We start from the raw sequence: 21,263 nt of genomic DNA on the forward strand, positions 1-21,263 counted from the left end.
GTCCTGTCTCTTATCCACTCCTTCCACATCTGTGCTTTGTGCCGGGCTCCATGCTGGGCACTGAGGCTGAATGGAAGGTGGCCCCTGTCCTTGGAATTCATGGTCTGATGGGGGAGGCCATAGAAGGCTGCAGAGCCTCAGAGGCAGCCATGCGGCTGACAGCCTTCTCTGTGGGAGCAAGGAGGGCTTCCTGTGGGAGGTGCCATGCCACAAAGCCTGGGGATGCCAGACTGGGGATAGAAATGGAGGGAAGGCCACCTCTCCAAGGCGGAGGGTATAGAGACAATGCCAGTACACACGGTGGGCTGAAACCCAGCCCTGAATTTGTCAAGCCATGGCACTGGGAGCAGAGATGCCTTTCTGCCTTTTTCTACTCTTCCACTTGTGCAAGAGACAAAAAGTGGATGTCAACGCATCACCCAGCCAGACCTGAACCCCCTAGGCCCCAGGGGCCGCGGGAAGAAGAGGCCGCAGGGACCCCAGGAGGACCAGCCAGTCCAACATGCAGGAGGCATCTTGCCATCCCAACTCTGCACCGTGGTCCAAGGGGAGAGCGGTGTGCAGCATCCACCTCGGTCCCAGGCGCCCTGGCAGCGCGGCCTGTCCTCCGCAGGCTGGGGGGTGCACAGCATCCCCGGGTTCCTGACATGCGCTGGGCCGGGTCCCCGCCGCCGGCGCGCGTCATCTGCTCCGCTGCCCCGCTCCCGGCTGCCGCCGCGCCCGCGCTCCCCGGGGCCCAGAAAGCTGGCATCCGTTGTTACCATAACAAACTCAATTGTTCTCAGCAGGGCCCCGGCAAATAAAGTCATTCATTAGGGGCCTCTCCCGGCCGCCGTGGGCTGCGCGGCAATCAGCGGGCAGCTCGCCGCCCCCTCACGGGCCGAGACACGCGCCAGCGCCGTTACCTGCCGGGGCCGCCACGCTGTGCCCCGCGGCCCAGCCGAGGCCGCCGGCGGGGGGAGCGCCCGGCCGCCGCGTAGTTTTATCGCCGAACGTCAATTGACTTACACTGATTGGCTTCCTGCCGCCAAATGTCAATTAAATTGCAAATGCTTGGCGGAGCCGGGCGGCGGGCCGCCTCGTTCCCGAGGGCGCCGCGCGCTCCCTTCCTTTTGCGCCGCGGTCTGAATTTGCGGTTGAATTTATTTCTCCTTCCCCGTCGCGGAGGAAAATCCCGATGTCCTCCTGGAAGGGGTTTGCCCTCCGTTCCGGGCCGAGAGGGACCGGGCGAGGAGGGGGTCTGGCCTCTGGTCGCCAGGCTGCACGGCCGAATCCCTGGAAATTCCTCAAAGATCCTGGCATCTGAATCCTGGTGCGACTTTGAGTAAACCCCTTCCCTCTCTGCTCAGGCCTGGCTCTCTTCCCCCGGCCTGGGGGCTGGAAGGAGACGCCGCCCAGCCGGGGCCCGCAACGGGCCGGGCCCTTCGGAGCTGCTAAGATTCTCCTGGTGCCGACTCTGGGCGGAGCGGTGTCTGAGCAGAGTCTCATCTCAACAACCCTCTGAAGGAAACATTGCTATTATCCTTCTTTTCCATTCCTTCCAGAATGGAGGCCCAAGTTGGGGAAGTCGCCCAAGATCTCCCAGCCAAGGAGCGGCCAGGTGGCCTTCAGCCTGGGCAGCCAGATTTCAGAAGCCTGTCGCTTAATGACTGTGCACTGGGCTCACAGGGGTAGGGCTGTGAAGAAATGAGAAAGGGAAAGGGACGGGACGCTGACCCCGACCTGGGCGCCCACCACGGCCAAGAACTAGGCCAAGTGTTTCACACCCATTACGGAATTCTCACAGTAATTGCATGACCTAGGTACTTACCATTTTACAGATGGCAAAGCTGACCTTTGCAGAAGTTAAGGAATTGTTCAAGGTCACAGAACAGGCTCATGACATGAGCTATAAGAACCCTCTCACACCTACACGGAGCTCTACAGTTTACAAAGCACTTTCTCACACATTGCTTCTCACCCAGTCTGCACAAGACTCAGGAAGGCATTCTGTTCTCTTTTGCCAAGAAGACTGAGGCCCAGAATGGCTTGCCCCAGATCACCAGCACTCACACCCAGAGCCCTGTCACTCCAAGTCCAGTGCTCCAAAGCCTACCTCAAAGAGAGGACCAATCAAGCACAGCTCTGCCCTTGCCCCTGCCCCGCCGCCCCCCCCCCCCCAGTTCTGTGCAGAGCTAAGAGAGGGACACAAGTCATACTGGAGTGGAGCTGGAAAATGCTTAAGCTCATGGCAAGAGCAGGAAAGGGGGCTCCTCGGAAAGAAGGCATTTTCTGTAGGGACCACACATTAGGCCCCCAAAGAGATTTTATTTATTTTTCCTCTGTTGTCTGCCATAAGCCTCCCCTTTGCAGCTTGCCTGCTCCTTAAGGCTATGTCTTGGGAGAGAGGTATGCAGGTTCTTAACTGATAAAATGTGCCTGCATTTAAAAGATACAAACCTGACCGATGGTCCTTTTCAGAAAAGAGATGTTCGCAGAACAAAAGTCCCATTCAAGAGTGCTGGATGGCGTTTGTGTCTCAGACAGAAAGGAAATGAAGAGAGAGAAGATGGGAGGAGGAGGGAGGAGGCAGCAGAGAGGAGGGAGGAGGGAAAGGGAAGGATTAGGAGCTGGAAGGGTTGTCTGGGCTCACCACATCCAAACTGAGGACCCAGAGGGGAGGGACCTGACCGAGATCACACAGCAAGATAGTGACTGAACAGGGGTTAGGAACCCAGGTCTCTCCACCCCATGTCGGGCTCATCCTGCCTCTGCAAGCTGTCCTCATTCACAATTTGAATTACTAGCTTCTTGAAATACAGAGCTAAAGTTCTGCCAGTATAAATTCTGGTGGGTATGCCTTTCTTTTTCTCCTAACCCCTTGCCTGAATAATCCTATCATTAGTCCTAGCAATAGAAATAAAATCATTAAAAAAAAAAAAAAAAAGACAGGAGGGGGCGCCTGGTGGCTCAGTCGGTTAAGCATCTGACTCTTCCTTTCGGCTCAGGTCTTGATCTCAGGGTCATGAAATCGAGCCCCATCTCAGGCTCCACGCTCAGCAGAGTCTGCTTATCCTTCTCTCTCTCTGCTCCTTCCCCCGCCACTCACTCGCAAGCGCGATCTTTTTTTTTAAATAAAAATTTAAAAAGAAAGGAGAAAACAAAAGAGCTAGGAATCTAGAAAGTTCTCAACAAAGTCATCAAGGAATCTGAATTCAGTGTAGAAACCCTTTGCTCTGATGACAGAAATAGTAATAGCTATTTTTTAAACTTACCATGTGCCAGTGTCTATCAAAATATCACAAGTAACGTTTTTTAATTGCCAGGAAAAGCAGGAATTATTATCCCCTTTTGGCAGGTGAGGAAACTGAAACTCAAAGCAGGCCCTTGTCAGAGCTCACACAGTTAGTCAATGGAAGGGCTGGGTCCAGACTCTAGCCCACCCACTGCACTACCCTGCTGTGGTTTAAAGCCTACATGTCATCAGCCAATTATTGCACTTGAAACTGACCAACTTGAAGGTGTGACAACAAAGTGTGGATGGCAGTGTCAGGGGAAGACTCAGAAGTGGGGCACCTGAGTAACGAAGCATGTTCTGAGCCAAGGACCCCCTGAACTCAGTCTGGCAGGATGATAGGGATGGCAGAAATGGGGAAAAAAAAAAAAAGTGGACTTGAGAGCTGAGGGAATTCCCACTGATGTCATCCTGCTGTGACACTGTGTGAGGGGAAGATCAGGATGGCAGGTGAGGCTCCTCTGGAGCCCACCAGCCACGCAGGTGCCAGTCCCAACACTGCCACCCTTGAGTGTTGGAGCTATGTGACCTTGGGCAACTTCCTGGATCTCTCTGAATCTTTATAAAACAGGGATGATAAGTGTACCTGCCTGGTACCATTGTGGCGAGTATTAACTGCATTAATAATTTCAAATGTATACAGTAAACACTCAGTAAGTGCTAGGTATTCTAGTGGTGCCATACTGCAGTTGTGATTTGGGGCCATGATCTATACACACTGGACAGCATGCTCAGGGAAGGCAAGCAGGACCAGGGCTGAAGGCACCAGCATGCGTATCTGTGCATGTGTGTGTGTGTGTGTGTGTATGCATGTGTGTGTGCGTGTACGTGTATATGTGTATTTAGACCATGAGAGAGCTCCCTTCCCCTCCAGAATGGTTGCCATGAGATCCTTTCTCGGGGGCCAGACAACAGAGGCTGGAGGACAGAGGATTTGGGGTCGGGCAAGAGCAGGTGGATGTTTGATGTACAAGGTTCTGGGTTCTACACAGCAGCCCACACCCGCTGACCAGATGGGCTCCAGGCTTCTATGACATCCAGAGTCCGTCCCCCACCCTCACCCCCGCCATTCAGTACCTACTGGCTACTGGGAACCAGGCCCCGTGCTGGGCACGAGGGCAACAATGGTGACCACTGCAGATACAGTCTCACGGGGAAGACAACTGACAGCTGTGGTATTTTTATCCAGAGGCAGGTTCTGTGTGCTGCAGGCAGGACCAGGGGAGCTAACAGGAGTGAGCACCAAGCAAGCCATCACTGAGGAAGTGCTATTCACACTGGATCCTGAAGATGTGGAATGTCACCTGGGTACATGGTGGGTGAGAGAGGACAGTTTCCCAAGCAGTGGGAAAAGCATCATAGTAAAAGGCACCCTTCACTGAGCACATATCCTGCACAGGGGTCATCTTGGGCACTTTTCATGCATCACCTCCCTCATCAATCCACCTAATAGCCCAATCACAGGTACAGTCAGTGCCCTCATTTTACCTATGGGGAAACTGAGGCTCATAGAGATCAGATAACTTGCCCAAAGTCACCTGAGTAGACATGGCTGGAATCCAGCGTTGCCTGACTCTACAACCCGTGCTCAGATCCCTTCGGCTGCAAGCAGGAAAGATAAAGGCATGGAAAGAGGTTTGGTGTGACTGGAATAAGCATGAAAAAAGGAGGGTGAAGAGGGATGAGGTTCACAAGATGGGCAGGAGCCCGAACCAGGGAAGGAAGGCATTGTAACCTCGCTAAGAAGTTTGGTAGGCTTCCAAGAACAATGGGCAGATCTGCAGGGTGAAAACCCTTCAGGAGAGTCACTGATCAGTACTGTATTTCAGGGGCGCCTGGGTGGCTCAGTCGTTAAGCATCTGCCTTTGGCTCAGGTCATGATCCCAGGGTCCTGGGATTGAGTCCCACATCCGGCTCCCTGCTTGGTGGGAATCCTGCTTCTCCCTCTCCCATTCCCCCTGCTTGTGTTCCTTCTCTCGCTGTGTCTCTCTCTGTCAAATAAATAAAATCTTTAAAAAAAAAAAAAAAAAGAACTGTATTTCAGAAGCGCAGCTGGGGCTGCTCTGTGGAAAGTGGACTCTTTGGAGAAGTCAGGGACATTGGAGGTGGGGATGCGCGAGGAAGCAACAGTAATAGTTCAAACAAGAGCAGAGAGTGCTTGGACCAAGGCAGCAGCAGTGGGGACAGACAGAAATGAGCAGATTCAAGAGATGCAGTGACCTTGAGCAAACACCTGCCATAAGGCCTTTATTTGTGGTCACAGGCAGAGGCACAAACTTTCTAAGCTGTGGAATGTTTGCCTCCAGCCAACTTAAATTCCAGGGAAAATGATACATCGCAACCCCTTCCTGTCCTACAGGACCAAAAAAGATGGCAAAGCCTCTTCCACCCTGCTATCTTATATAAAAGTCTGAGGGAGAGGTTACTATAACCCCGCAGATGGGAAGTGACCTGCCCAAGGTCACACAAATGACACAGAATGATCCTGAATCTAACTCCAACTCTCCTGTTCCCTCAGGCACACCACAGAATGTCAGAGCCCAAAAGATCCCTAAAACCTCTTGTTCAAATCTCCACATTTTGACATGCAGAAAACAAGACTCAGAAAGAAGTGACTTGCCCAAGATCACACAGCAAGTAAAGGTTAGAAGAGAACCAAGGGCTTGACTCCAAGGAAGGTTTATATCAAGATATCTGCACCATGGAGGTGAGGAAGGACCAGACTGATCCCCAAAAAGGATGGTTCAGCCCCCTACCGCCCTAACTAAATGCTGTGAAAGAAGTAAGACTCAGGGAAATGGTCAGCTTCCCTGGCCACTGCCACCCCCCACTAAGTTACAAACACACAAAGCTCACACATGGCCGGTACACACTGCCCTGTTACCCCTCTTGTCCCCAACCCAGGACAGCAACTAAGCTGTCTTGGGTCAATGGTGCCACCTGGTGGCTAGTACTAGGAAGTGTCTGACCCCCCCTGTCGCTTTTCATCTTCCCCCTTGGTCTCTCCACCGGCCGGGGCTTTTCTGTTCCTCTCACACGCAGCGCAGTTCATTTCACTGCAAGCAATCTGCTCCTCATACACACCTTCTCTAACACCTTTAAGCCTCCGTCTCTCAATTCTTCTCAAATGACCTTAGGACATTCTCTTTTTCTCCCTCTCCTCCATGTGAGTCCATTAGTCCAAGGAAAGATGGGCAAGTGATAAACTTACACCACTGAACACAAAAACTGGACATTCCAAAGTGAAATCACACACACACACACACACGCCAGTGACCAACTACTGGCATTCCAGAAACACCCAGAAGCCCCTGTGGAATCAAAACAGAAATCTCCCTGTCTCAATTGCCTTTCAGACCCGCTTTTCCTCAAATAGCAGGAATCAAGATAAATACCAAACCTACTATTTTATTTCATTTTATTTGTTTTCATTCCTATTCAATAATATTTTCTGGGGTTTTCTCCTCACCAAAACTATGCCCAGGGTGGGGTCTCAGGGATCTGCCAGCCAGTGCAGAGCTGAGCAGGGATGGGGAGATGTGGTTGGGTCTCAATATGCCCACTCCCCAGGCTCTTAGGGAGCACTAGGTGGCTGCTATTTACCCTGAAGGAAGCCTGCTGGAGGGAGATCAGACCTCCAGCCCCACAGATACTCTGCTGGAAATGAGGGAAACCTCAGTAGCTGTGCCTTTCTATGGGAGCTCACGCTTGGAAGACAAGCAAGCACTGTATACCCCAATGTGCTAGGGGAGGGTTTCCAAAGCCCAGCATGTTACTCCCTCCCCAGCTCAAAGACCTGCCATGGCTCCCACTGCCTTCAGGAGCTAAGTATGGAGGAAACTGAGGGTACCTTTCCTTTTAACTAAAACCATTTAGCTGTTCTCCCTCTCTGTGTGAGTGATAAGTAAGCAAGCCCAGGGTTCGAGTAGCCTGAAGCAGAGATTCACAAGGTCTAGTCAGGGACCCCTTTAAGGGGTCCCCAAGACCTTTTCAGGGGGTCCTATGAAACCAAAACTATTTTCACAATAAAACCAAGATTTTATTGGCCTCTCAATCTCTCACAAGTATACGGTGGAGTTTTCCAAAGGTGATAGGATGTGTGATATCAGTGCAGATTGGATACAAAAGCAGATATGAGAATCCAGCTGTCTTCTATTAAGCCAGATACTAAAGAGATTCGCAAAATTGTAAAGCAACGCCACTCCCGACTAAATTTTTTGGTTCGGAAAATATGATTCTTATTTCAAACATATGACTTATGTTACTTGTTTATTTCATGAATTAGTAAGTCAATATTTAAACTTTTATGTTTTAATTAACCCACATAAACTAAAAAGCTCTTTGGGGGTCCTTGATAAATTTTAAGAGTTTAAAGGGGTCCCAAGACCAAAGGTTTGAGAATAACTGTTCTAAAATACTACAACAGAACTTGAGATGGGATTAGGAGAAGGTTGGACTCTTGGTGCCATAAAAAACCTTAAGAATTCCTTGATCCCATATTACAGATGAGGAAACTGAGGCCCAGAGAGAGGAAGGGGTTCCAAGGTCACCAGTAAGTTAGCTACAGAATCAGGGCAGGAACCCAGAGGTCCTACTCCCCCTCCTTCCAGGCTCCTGCCCCTGTCTCAGAAGCCTCTAGTAGTTTGGAGCCCTGTGAAGCCCCTGAACCGCAGACTGCAGCCAAGGATTCAACTATATTCCAAAGCCAGAAAGAAGGGACTATGGGAATCCGCAGACACACAGAGTGGGGAAGAAAGCCAAGTGCATCCCACCTGGAGTTCCCAGCAGAGAGCCTGCCCCCTGTGGCTGAGGCTCTATATCCCTTAAGCTGTCCCCTCTGCTGACCCCACAACTCTTGTTCTCGTTGACCTCAGAACCAACTCCCTGAATGGAGATCCTCACACTCTGCCAGCCCACCCTTTACATTTCCCAGGGTTCTCTGGAACACCTGCCCACAGCCCATGAGAAAAGGATCTGGGGGTTGAGAGGGGAAGGCCTGGGCAGAGCAAGTGTGCAAACAGGGGTAGGGAGGGGTGGAGGGGGTATTCAATGGTGCTGGCTCTCACACAGACTCTCACTGAATCAAAGTGAAACTCAGGGACTCGGGGGCCGGGAGGAACCGAAACCTGGCCCCCCCAACACCCAAGGGACAGGCCCTAGGCACTAGGGAAAGGCCCAAGAAGCCCCTGCAATTGGCCACCTGGCTTCAGGTCCCCTGCTTTACCAAGGAAGACTGACACTTGCCAGAGTGCCAACGTCTGCAAGGCCAGAAGGACAGGGGAGAGTGGCCAGCCAGACTGGGAGAAGGAAACCTGGGTCCTTATCGTCAATGCCACTGAGCCCCCCCTGTATGCCCTGAGGCCAAGCCTGTGCCCTCTGAACCTGGACTACCTCTTCTGGTGGGTGTGGGCTAAATGACCTCAATTTCACTGTTCTTGGCTACAAGGGGTATGGCTCTTTGACCCTGCCCTACTGCCTTCCCTCCCCCATCCCCCACTGGCCTAAGAACCTGACTGCCCTCTTCCCTGACCACACATACACACACACACACACACACACACACACACACACAGCAACACTGGGCCTAGTCAGGGTGCTGCCTCCCACAGGCTTCCGTTGCCACAGACCTAACTCAGACTTGTTTTTCAAAGTCCATCCTAGGACTCCAAAAACTCAAAAGCCTTTGGGTAGAGAAAACTGGAACGTGACTAACTGACAGCAAGTGGAGTAGGGAGCAGTCTGAGGACTGCAGACTCAACAGCCACAGACCACTGTTGCTATGTGGGAAAGCCTGCCCAGTGTGGCCAGAATGGGGTTTTGGGGTTTTTTTCCCAAGAAAAGCCAAACATCCATATATGAAATCTCCCAATTTTTAAATGTCAGTAACTCATTCAAAATTATTTTAAATGCAAGGCAAGCCAAGTAAAGCATGACAGCCAGGCTGGCCACTGCCACCTGGGTTCTAAGTGATCCCCTTCCCAGCAAGAACCTTGGTCCTGAGCCCTCCACAGACAAAAAAGGAACTCAGAGAAGGGCCCCCTGCAGGGCCAGCCTGAGGAGACATCCAGGGCACACCTCATGGAGGGCTAGGGAATGGGGCCTGCTCTGGTGAAGCCCCAGGAAAGATCGAGACAAAATGGTAGTCACTTCCTTCCCTCTCTGCAGAGCCTGTGTGGCCTCCATCCTGGGCCTGATGTATCTGAGGGCCTCAGCCAGCTGTGAAGGACTACTGGTCCAACACTGGAAATCGCCTCAGGGAGTGGGCTGGCACTGGGAACCAGGCCCGGTCAACAGACCAGCGTCAAGGACGGCATTCCTGTTGGGAGGGCCCTGCGTGGATAATGGCCCAGAGACAGGAAAGCTCAGAGAAATGCACAGGGAGTGGAAGCACAGAAGGTATGAAGAAGAGGAATGGGAGGCAAGGCAGGAAGGTCAGGGCTCATTGTCAAGAGCCGAGGTTAGCCCTGGGAGATCAGTAGGGGTCGGCCCCCCTGCCCCCCATCTCCCCCACCCTCCTAGCACAGGCTGATGGGGTTGCTGGTGGCTTTCAACAGTGGGGGCAGCAGCCGGACCAAGGAGAATGGGAGAGATGGGAAACAAGAAACAGACCTGTCACGTCAAATAGCAACAGGATACCAAGGATATTCTGAAGAGTCTATTCTCTCCCTCTGCATTTTCCTGATTTTTACTCTGTGACCTGGTCAGACCCCTTCTCTTCTCCAAGCCTGTTTTCCCAGCTGAATAACAACTGGAATGACATGTCCTAGATGTTCTCCAAGGCCCTTTACTCCAGCAGAGGGGACTTGAGGTCCAAGCTGGTGACCCCCAGCCCTCCCACCCAGGCCCAGGTGCTCTGCCTTCTGCCCTCTGTCTTGGAACCTCTCTTGTGTACCTAGGGCCTCTTTTGTGGAAAACTGAGACTTGATCCTTTTATCCCTCCATCAACGGGGCTGGAAGACCAAGGTCCTGGGGAAAGAAAGCAAAGCAAAGCAAGTGGCCCTTCGTTTTGCTGCTGACACGTGGGGGCACTGTTGTTCAGTCTTGATGCCACAACAGTCGTCTTACAAGCAGGAAGTGGGCGGTGGGCAGATCTGCTAGTCTCAGTCACCAAAGAGAACTGTGGCTGGAGCCGGCTTGCCTTCAGCCAGGGGCTGGCCTCACACCCTCCAGCCCCAGTCTCCCTCAGTGGCCACTGATGAAGCTTTTTCTATGACCAGGCCCTGCGGCTAAACCCTGTAAGGGTATGATTTCATTTTATCCTCACAATAACCCACCAGGCTTGTGCTACCTATACTTTCCAGATGACAAAGTAGAGGGTCAGAGAGATTAAGTAACTTGCCGAAGATGTCACCACAGTAAGGCCTCAGATCACTCTGTCCCTGGCCTGTGAGCCTTGTCCTTGCCTCAATGCCTCACCATCTTATTTGGGGCTCTCCAGAGATCAGAGATCTGTGGAATTAAAGCCTGCCTGTAACTCATAACTCAGGAATCCTGACCTTTCCACACATCCCATTCCCTTCTGGGAAATCTGAGAGGGTTCTCTGCACCTTCTGCTCCAGCCTTCCATCCCAAGCCCTGGGCGGCAGACAGGGCCTTGTGGGCCCTGTGTGGTCTGGGAGCTTCTGAAAGCCCTTCTCTCCCTGCAATGGTTCCCATGGAGGTCTGCAGAACAGGGCTGAGCTGGGGCTTCCAACCTAGGCAAGAGAGGAGCAGGGGGTTGGTAAGAGGGAGAGCAAGAGCGAATATAAGAAGACAGAAAGTGAGTATGTATGAGAGAAAGAGAGAGGAATAAGAGAGAGAGAGAGGTGTATACATGTGTGTGAGCGTGTAAAAGGTTGTGTGTATGTGTGTGAGAGTATGTATGTGTATGAGAGTGTGTACAGAGTGTTGTGAAAGAGAGAGAGAGTATGTGTGGTGTGGGAGGAGTCTATTTGTGTATGAGAGTGTGTGACAAAGAGTGTGTGTGTGTGTGTGAGAGAGAGAGGGTTTGTGTGTGACAGTGTGTGTGTGTGAGATTTTGTGAGAAAGAGAGTGTTGTGAGAGTGTGTGAGAGAGAGGATGTGTGTGTGTGTGTGTGTGTGTGTGTGAGAGACAGTGTGTGACAGAGAGTGTGTGGGCAGGGGAGAAAGAGAGAGCGCTAGACCAAGAGACAGAAGCAGATACAGAAAAAGTCTACTAACATAAACAGAGGCAGATAACACTGGATGAGATGCACCCCCAAATGAAAGACATGGGGAGGGACACAAAGACATAGAGGAGACAGGCACCCCCAGAAAGAGGGGTAGACCTGGTCATGTCAGGTCCCGCTAAATGCCCCCAAACCTCTCCCTGAGGGTCTTGCTGGACTTGGCAGCTCTTGGAAAGAACAGGCCACCTAGGGGTTTTAGATGCCTTTACTGTGCCCTCTTCAGGCAGAGAGCAGTCCAGGGTCCAGAAGGCCAGAAATTCCACCTGCAATGTGCCCTCTACTGCCCAAACTCCGGGCGGGGGGATAAGGGAAGGGGGAAGTCGAGGACACCTGAATGGGGGCCCCAGAGATGGTGGACAGAGGCCCCATCAGAGATCAAAGGCCCAGGAAGAAACAGGGTGTGGGCCTGCCCTTTCACCCGTGGCCACTCTTCCCAGCCCCGGCTGCCAGCCGAGTCCGGCCCTGCCACCACCTCCTACGGGCCTTCTTGGCGGGGGGGCACTACTTCAGGCCCTGTCCCCCTAGCCCAGTGGGATTCCTGAGGCCTATGCCAGAGACTTCTCCGTGCAAGCTCTCAGGCTGGCCCAAGTAGGAGAGGAGGCTGTGTCCCCTGCCTGGGCAGCACAGCCACCTGACCCTCAGTAGCATCCACAAGCCTCCTGAGCATCTCTGGGTGCTGTGCCCTGTGCCAAGGAGCAGGCCAGGGAGAGAAACCCATGTGGTGTGGCCTCTGCCCAGTCAAGTCCATGTGGATGGCCACCTCTGAGTCAGGCGGCAGAGGGGAAAACAAGTAGTAGAACCACTTTCGGACAGGCAGTCAGAGAACCACGTGCTACCCAGATTGGAACAGGCCTCAAAAGTCACAGAATCCAAACCAGAAGGCCTTCTTTGGCTCTCCTGCCTCTCCTTTGTCTAGCCCCTGCTCACATATCTGATGACAGGGAGTTCATCACCTTTCCAACCTAGTGCTCCCATCGGCCCCGCCTGGCTGTTAGTTTGAAAGCTGTTCCTTGCACTGAGTTGTACTCTGCCTCCCTGGAGCTTCCTGCAGCCGGCCTGGCTCTGCTCTCAGAGGCCCCAGGGCCTTCTCGGCCACCTGAGCCGTACACAGCTCATCTGAGATTTGGACACAGTGGCCATACCCCCAAAGCCAATCTTGGAGGCAAACGTCCCGGGGAGAGTCCTAGAATTTCTAGACTGAAAGGGCCCTTGGCAATCCACTAGTCGAACAGTCGTTCTAACTTGTTTGTTTTTGCTACAGAACTCTTTATTCAAATAGAGCTTTCTGTGGAAGCCCAAAATACCAAACAGAAACCTTCCGGGTTGAGGAGATTATCCACTCCCCCTGCTTACTAATCATGAACCCTCTACAGGCCTATGACTGATCCAGTCCACTTACTGAGGACCTATTATGTGCCGAGCACTCGTACTAAAGCCACATTACCCAATACAGTAGCCACTAGGCACATCAGGAGGCTACTGGACACCATGAAATGTAGCTAGTGCAACTGAGGGACTCCATTTTAAATTTCATGTGATTTTAATTATTTTAAATTTAAAAACAGAAGCTATGTAAAATATTTTTCCCTTGATAAAGGGCCACTTCCTAGGAGGAGCCTTCCTGGATCCTTTTGGTCAAAATCAGGCCCTCCCTGCCTGGCTCTCCCCCTCTGGTGTCGCTGCCCATCACAGCACCACCTTTGGAGGGGCTTCGGCTTGTCGGTTTTGCCCGCCAGCCCGTGAGCTCTAGAGGGCAAGCCCTTTGTGACTAGACTCTATTACCACCACCACCACCCTCCCCGCCCTGAGGCCTGGGCAGAAGAGTGGCACCAGGAAATAGGCAAGTCCTAGCTGGAGGTGACTGCAAAGTGGAATGGAGTGAGCGACACCACCCTACAGAGCCTCAGTCACCTCATCTGAGAAATGGGAGTGAGGATTCCTCTTGGCCTCTTCCCCTTGGCCCGCTATGGCTCTCTCCCTCATGGCCCTTCCCTCAACCTTGCCTCCCACTCTTCCCAATCCTGTCAGCTTCCAGGACCATCATCAAATCATTCTCCCTTAGCCCCCAGACCACAGACTAGATCACTTCCCAGGTCTTTCTGGGCATCAGGACTTGATCTCAAAGATGATCCAATCCTACAACTAATTCTTGATACTCTTGTACAGCAGCCCCAGCACATGGTCATCTAGGCTCCACTTCCATGCCTCTAGTGATGGGGTACTCACTACCTCCCAAGGTAGCCCCCGTTTGCCCCAGACCGCTCTCACATTTACACGTTCTTTCTTACACTGAGCTGAAATCTCCTCTGCACCTGCTGCACGCTGGCCCTGAAGCCTACACAGAAAAGTCCAATTCCTCTCCCCCTCCATGACAGCCCCCCAATTATTTGAAGGCAACGATCCAGTCCCGTTCATTCTTCTTTTCATTGTATCAAAACAACCCTAGAGCCTCAAGGTGTTCCCCAGGTGCTATGATATCCAGACCCCTGTCCATCCAGATTACACCCACCTGGACACATCTCCATCTGTCACTGTCCTTCTTAAAGGTCAATATCCCAAATGGGCCACCGTCCTCAAGGAATGATCTGATGGCACAGACCAGTCAAGACCAACAACACACCTGCATTCTGACCACTCAATACATTTTTTTTTAATTTATTTATTTTAAGTAGGCTCTACGCCCAACGTGGGGCTTGAACTCGTGACCCCAAGATCAAGAGTTGCAGGCTCTACCAACTGAGCCAGCCAGATGCACCTGGAGACCTTTTAAAGCAGCTTGAGAGGCTAAACAGGGGCCGCTGATCAGAGACTGAAAGCTGGTACAGTGTTCTGCAAACGGTAAAACTGCCCCCCCCGCCCCCCGCAAAATCAGGACCTGTCTGTTTGGTGGTAAACATCAAACCAGATTTTTTTTTTTTTAATTTCTCCAAAAATCTCTGCTGGGATCCCTCAGCCTGTGAGGGAGCGTCATACAACCCGCCCCTCCACCGTGATCAAACACAGCTGGGCCGCAGTTTGGGCACATCTGCTTCGAGTCCAGGTGACAACGGGAGAAAAGATGACAGCATCAACCCCATAAACCAACAGAGATGGTAGGCCCACTGCCTCCTGCGATAACACAGCCCAGCACTCGCTGAGTTAAACACTTCTGACATCTGCTCTGAGTGTCAAGAACAGGGGAAAGAGGTGAGGGGGTTCTGAAGCCGTGAACCATCCCCACGCACCCTCACAGCTCCAAACGGAGGCCCCAGGCCCAGCCTCTGCACTGCCCGGAACACGCAGACCACAGGCCAACCCACCGCTGGGCCAACTCGTTTTTCTAGTTACAGATCTTAAGTACTTAGGCACGTGCTCCCAAGAACATACATCCCTCACAGGGAGCTGAGAAAGGGAATTGTGCTGAGGAACAGAATAATTGAATCAAGATTTCGGTCACACGACTCTCAGGCCCTAGACCATAGGCGTTTTGTTTTTTTTTTTCCTTTCCTGACTAAGGTCTTACAGACTCCCAGGGGTCAGCCACACTGGCAGCCCATCCAGGCCACGGAGAGCCGGGTGAAGGTGGGCCCATGTCCGGGACGGAGATGGCCAGCTCCAGAGAACCAGGCAGCAGGCGCACACAGGGGCTGAGAAAAACCAACTGGGAAGATTGTCATCTTGGTAATCCCCAGGAGGCCTCTGTACTCCTTCCTTCCAGGCCCAAGGGCAGAGATGAAATGATTCACTTCCTCAAAGCCCCCACCCTCACCACTGCTGGAGGCCTTCTGGGAGACTGCACAGCCCTTCTAGAACCCACCTGCTGACCTCTCACTGCAGGGCACGCAGCACCCCTCTCCTCCCGGTCTCCCCCTGCAGAGGGGATGACCATTTGCTCACACCCTGCACACCCTGCCCTCAGGCATCAGATCTGCATACGGGTCCTCTTACACACCACAAAGCTCGGGCACGAGGGTTCTGCCAGGCCCACTTGCCTCCACCGGAGGTGAAGATGAGGGCGGGCCAGTGAGAAACCTCCAGTCCCAGCCAGCAGCCTGCCTGCCTCTCCTAGAGCCCTCAGCCCCTCCCCGTGTCCACCCCGCCTGGGGACTCAGGGGCTCGGCGGGCAAACAGGTGCTCAGTGGGCATCTTCGCTTCCACCCCTGACTGATCCGCCCCACAACAGAGCCCGTCAGGTTCATCCCGGACAGGGCTGCGTGGGCATCTCTTACCTTCATCTCTCTTGCGCTTGTTGGTGTCGGCGCTGGGGGATGTGATGCCCAGGATGCCGCTGATGGAGTACGAGGAGCCGGCCGAGTCCGTGCTCACTGACGACACCTGCGTCACGGAGCCCGTGGACACTGCGCAGAGGGAGAGGGGTGGTCAGGGCCCGGCAGGAGGGCTGTGGGGGCGGGCGCTTCGGGCCAAACAAAGGCACTCGCCCTGCACTGGGCTGATGCGTGTGACTGCCTGCCTGCCTGCAGAGCCGGCGAGTGTGTGCTGAGGACACTCGCCCTATGGCAGCCCCTACACCTGGGCGATGCGAACTGCCCTCAGGGGCCATCTGTCCAGGTTTCCTACTGCTGGGGGTGGTGAGAGGGAGAGGATGGGCAGCTAGGAGGACTGGCGGTGCAGAAGGGAGCACGGGACAGTGTCAGAAGGGCACTAGCTCAAATCCCAGCCTGTCCAAGGATGCAGGAAGCAGGGGAATGGAGAAGAGAGAGAGAGGGGAGCCGGGGCCCACCACCAGCCAGTGCTTATAAAAAAGACCTAGACTACTCATTAAGCAGGTTCATTCCTTGCTACATATCCACCCATCCATGCAGACATAAATACCTGCACACTCATACACTCAGCCAACAAAACTCCAAATGGCAAACCGTTCCTTCTTTTTATAGTTCCTCACTGTCTTTTCTCCTTCCAGTTTACCTGGATTTTAATATTTAATATTAATTATATAATAATGATATGATATATAATAGAATATATATAGTGCATACATCATATATATTGATATACATAATAATGATAACTAACGTTTTCTGAGAACTTACTCTGTGCCAGGCATTACTGAGGCATTGTTTTATTTAATTCTAAGAACAATCTTATAAGGGAGGCAATGTTATTATCTCATTGGAAAGGTAAGGAAACCAAAGCTCAGAGAAAGGTAAGTGACTTGCCCAAGGCCACAGAACTCAGAAGCTAAAGTCTGAACCCCTAGAGTAACCTGTTCCTCGTTAAGGAATCGTGAAAAACAATCCTATGCTTCACATTAGTGCAGTGTTTTTCTATTTGATGGTTGCAACAACCTAAAGTGCTATTATTTACCTCATTTGATAAATAAGGCTTCACAAGGTGAAGGGATTTGCTCAACGTCATCTAGCCAGTTAGCAGGAGCACTAGGACTTAGCCTCAGGTCTAGACTTGAAGTCTAGATTTCCCCTGTCTGGAAATGTGGGGGCTGGGGTTAGTGACTTATTGTGACTGAGGCCAGGTCTCTACATCCCAAAGGATAAGCACGGGGGAGGGGAGGTTTTGTGCAAGTTTCACATTAACTCCTAACCCCAGACTCCAAGGGAAAGACCAGTCAGTCGTCAGGGTCCTCGGGAGCTATCCAGCTGAATTTCCATTTCTGGGCTGTGGGAATTCTTTCTTGGTTCATTAAAGCCTACAAACCAATCTCAGACACATTTCCTTGGGCTATAACTAGCTGGAGGCAGGTGGAGCCGCCTTTGGCTCTAAAGTGTAGAAAATTACAAGAAATGGTGGTGATTGCGTGAGAAGCTGTTGGGTGCTTTCCTTGGAGCATATCCAGCTCTTACTTCTACAGACCTAGAGGGAACAGTGCCTTTCTTCTCATATTTGAGTTAGATTTTTAGATCTTCCTTAGGAGACACAGAAGTAGAAATCGTTAACTTCTCTTTTCCTTCACCAGAAGAAGCGCCTCAAAATAGATTTATGCAAATCTCACAACCTTTTCTGTATTAAGGTGCAAAGAACAGAGGAAGAAGATCACAAGTCATTTGGTACTTTAAAAAACAACAACCACGTATGACCAAGGCTCACCATGTCGCTGACAGAGCCAATGATATTTTGTGATTGCACTAGACTCAAAAGACCCAAATTCCAATTCTGGCTCCACCACTTATGAGCAGGGTGCCCTTGGGCTAGTTATTTAATCTCTCAACTTCCGTTTCCTCTGCCCTCGATAAATTTGTAAACTATAAGGGGCTGTACACATGTAAGATAGGTTTTTTATAAAAATTTCTGAAACAAAACAAAGCATTCTGCTGACCTACAAGTAGAATTGTTCTTCTAACCCAACTGAAAGAATAGTATAAGTTACTCTTAGTCTGATATTCATTGTTCCGTGATCTGAAATAGTTAAAGCTACAAGTGAAATCTCAGCCATAAACATTTCCCCAGGAACCCTCCTCAACCCTCTTCAGCCCAGCTCAACAGAGCTGGTAGTTTCCTTCCTTTGGCTCACACAGTACCCTTTACTTTCTTCTTGAGCCTGAGCTCAGTGTTTTGCAAACTTCTCTTAGTTGCATTCCCCCATTAGACTGAGAAGCCCTGGAGAATGGGGATTAGGTCCTGCCTCCTTTAAAATACTAGTCTCTTGCAAAGCAGGGGCTTAGCAAACACTTTTTGAATGGACTACTTATTTCTTTTAATTTAAATTCAACTAATTACCATATAATGTATTATTTGTTTCAGGGGTACAGGTCTGTGATTCATCAGTCTTATATAATTATTTTAGGGGCACCTGGGTGGCTCAGTGGGTTAAGCATCTGCCTTCAGCTCAGGTCATGATCCCAGGGTTCTGGGATCGAGCCCCACGGTAGCTTCCTGCTCAGCGGGGAGTCTGCTTCTCCTTCTGCTCCTCCCCCTGCTCGTGCTCTCTCTCTCTCTCTCAAATAAATAAAATATTTTTTAAAAAAAGAATTATTTTATGGTAGGGAGGAACTCTCTCTTACCTTTATCCAAAGAGGCAAACATGGAGGACCAGAAACCTCAGGGAGCACCTAGTTTGTGCACCTCAGTCCACAAATGGGGAAACTAAGGCTCAGAGAAGCAAAGGGACTTACACAGTTCACCGGATGAGTTAATGGCAAAGCTGGAAGTATAAGCCTGGCGTCTGCCCATCCCCCATCACCACGGGGAGTTCAAGTTTGCAGTTAAAAGAGGGAGTGACAAAGATGTGGAAACATTAGACAGTCTGAGGCATTATTAAATGACAGTGACAGGGACTGTCAGAGGCTTCCTGAATGGCCACCACTTTCTTATAGAATAGCCTTCCCCCCAGAGGTGTTTCCTTTATCCCAAGTGGCGAAATAACGTGTCTTAAATAGACACATGTCACTGACATCTCACAGTCTTTGCGGGGAAGGGAAAGGCACGGAAACTTCCGAATTCTTCAATAGTAAGAAATAGGACCGCCACGCTTACAAGTGGCCCTTGCTCAGACTATTCCCCGTGAGTGTCAAAAACCCCACTGCAGCCCTCATCAATTCATGGAGTACATGAGATCGAAGCGAGAGAGGGGGAGAGAGAGAGAAAGAGAGAAAGTTTGGGAAGTTTTGCCACATCTTCACTCAAGACTGCAAGTGCACAAAGAATTGTGGAAGGGCTGGTTAATAGAAGAAAAAAACACATTCAAAACTACTTACTGACTAATGATGCAGAAAATGTTATGAATAAGTATCCCTTTCTTGATTTATTACTTTAATTATCTGACATTCTATAGACCCCCATTAGTGGATTTTTTTTTTTTTTGGCTTAGATTTCAATTTTCTGTCTCATGGTGAAAGCTATTTATCATAATAATCAGTAAAATTCAAAACCTTTTAGCAGTATTTATAAAATTCATTTACCAGGTTCAGCCCTTGGAGAATGACAAAGAAGGCGCATTAGTACGTGTGCCGAAGTGTTTTATGCAGAATTATCTGTCCATAAGAATGATTAAAAGTTCTTTAGACTATTTGGAACCCATTAGATTTTTAAATTTTTTTTAAAAGTTCTTCTTACCTATGCTGTGACTGGAAGCTGGGACCGGCTGGTTGGGTGGTTGCTGTACTTTCGTCCGGATGATCCTGTGGACAGTTGGGAAAGAAAATAATGGCTATTTACCATCATCGAGAAGATATCTCAACTAGCTATGCACGGACAACCAGAAAAGCCTTATCAAGCTGGGGCAGAGGAGGAGGGAGGTTATACCCTAGACTGGGAGTTAGGGGGTTAGAAGAGCTATGGACTAGTCCCAACTCAGCCCCTACCTCCCTGGGTGTCTTTGGATAACTTGCACCCCTGTCTGGGATTCGAGTGCCTCTTCCGTAGAAAAAGGATGATATATTAGTGTTATGAATGGGCATTTTTTTCTCTGGAGCAGCTCCAGCACCATAAAGAACTCCCTGAGTGACGTTAGAGAGTTTCTTCCCTTCCCCAGACCTCTGCCCCTTCTCAGCAGAATGACTGAACCAGGTGACCTCTCTGTTCCCTGGGGGCCCAACATGCTGTGGTCTCTCTGCCTTAGAGAGCCACATGAGGAGTCACATCCCCACCTGTTAAAAATTATCAAAGAAGCGGATGTGTGTTGCTCTCAACCTAAAAAGGGTTTAAAGTGCTGGCTTGGCTTTGCTACGAGGAACCCTCCAAAGCTGCCTTGTACAAAATCTCATGGTTACACTCCAACAGGGCCAGGAGCCAGGGGTGTCCTGGCTTGTCTTTCCAGAGACCTTGCTCTAGTTCTAATATGATGAACTTGATTGTGACCCTAGGCAAGTCCATTCTGTTGTGGGCCTCAATATGATGAGGGAGTTGGAACAGACCACACTACTTGCTTTAAGTGATTAAATCCTCTTTTGGGGGGAAAAATCTTCCAGAAAATCCCACTGTATAAAAGGGGTAACAGCGGTACTGTCTTCCCTCTGCACCTGCTGGCTCCGATGTTCCTCTGCAGAACCCTGGGCTCTGGGAAGCTTAGGCTGTAAATTTCTTTCTGGAACAACACACTCATATGGGTCTCCATGAGACCCCAAGCCCTGCGTGTCATAGAGTAACCAACCTGGCCAGGCCAGAAGCCCCTGTGGGGTCCACAAGAAAGTTCCTTCCCTTGCATCTGGGAGAAGGGTGGGTGGTAATACAATGTTCAGCTTCTTTGGAAAAGTTCTACTCCACCCTCCAACTATTACCTTTTAAAAGAACACTTACTAGAATTCTTCTTAATTATAAAAGCAATTTGTGCTCACTGCAGACTTTTAGGACAATAAATATAAAGAAGACATCTAAAATCACATTTCAGTGTATTTCCTTTATGCTAACATTCCTATGCATATTAGGAAATATCCATTTTCTGTTAGCAAAATCAAGATTAAACCATGTACACAGTTTGTATCCCACTCTCTTCACTCAATGCCATAGGAGAGGCTTTTTCACATTCCAGACCATTATCTCGGGAAGTCCAAGTTGCAAGCTGCACTGGGTCTCCAGCCTGTACAAATGGAGAGCAGTGAGGATGCCCTCACTGGGTTATGGCCTCTGCTCTCCACGATCTCACAGCTCAGTGGTGGGCACCCAGGCTGCTCAGCATGCTCGGCTGAGAGCCTGGAACGGACATTTCCCTTCATACCACAGCCCAACCACGGGGTCCTCTGGAGTCCAGGCCCCTTGAGCCTCCAGGGTCCTTTGCCCTTTTCTATGAGTCGGTGTAAGTGTTGCATCAAATGCATTCGGTGTTTGTTTTCTCCAATATTCGAAGTGCTTATTTTAACTCAGCAAACGTGGAGCATATTCACAAGGACCTGGGAATGAGGTGGTCTTTTG

At 50.7% G+C, this 21,263-nt stretch overlaps 1 protein-coding gene across 4 annotated transcripts in view; it reads right to left on the reverse strand.

Moving 5' to 3' along the window:
• The window catches only part of PAX5 (paired box 5), a 188,585-nt gene that overhangs the window by 141,287 nt on the left and 26,035 nt on the right, over window positions 1-21,263 (reverse strand). For all 4 annotated transcript variants that reach the window (XM_081803204.1, XM_081803206.1, XM_081803203.1 and 1 more), the window contains exons 4-5: window positions 19,470-19,534; window positions 15,671-15,799 (exon numbers count right to left, since the gene is read on the reverse strand). In XM_081803204.1, the coding sequence (XP_081659330.1) occupies window positions 15,671-15,799; window positions 19,470-19,534 (194 nt within the window). The remainder of the gene's footprint in view (window positions 1-15,670; window positions 15,800-19,469; window positions 19,535-21,263) is intronic.

This window comes from Leptonychotes weddellii, chromosome 14 (assembly GCF_054177405.1).
Source record: "Leptonychotes weddellii isolate Sample4059 chromosome 14, ASM5417740v2, whole genome shotgun sequence".
Classification (NCBI taxonomy): Eukaryota; Metazoa; Chordata; class Mammalia; order Carnivora; family Phocidae; genus Leptonychotes; species Leptonychotes weddellii.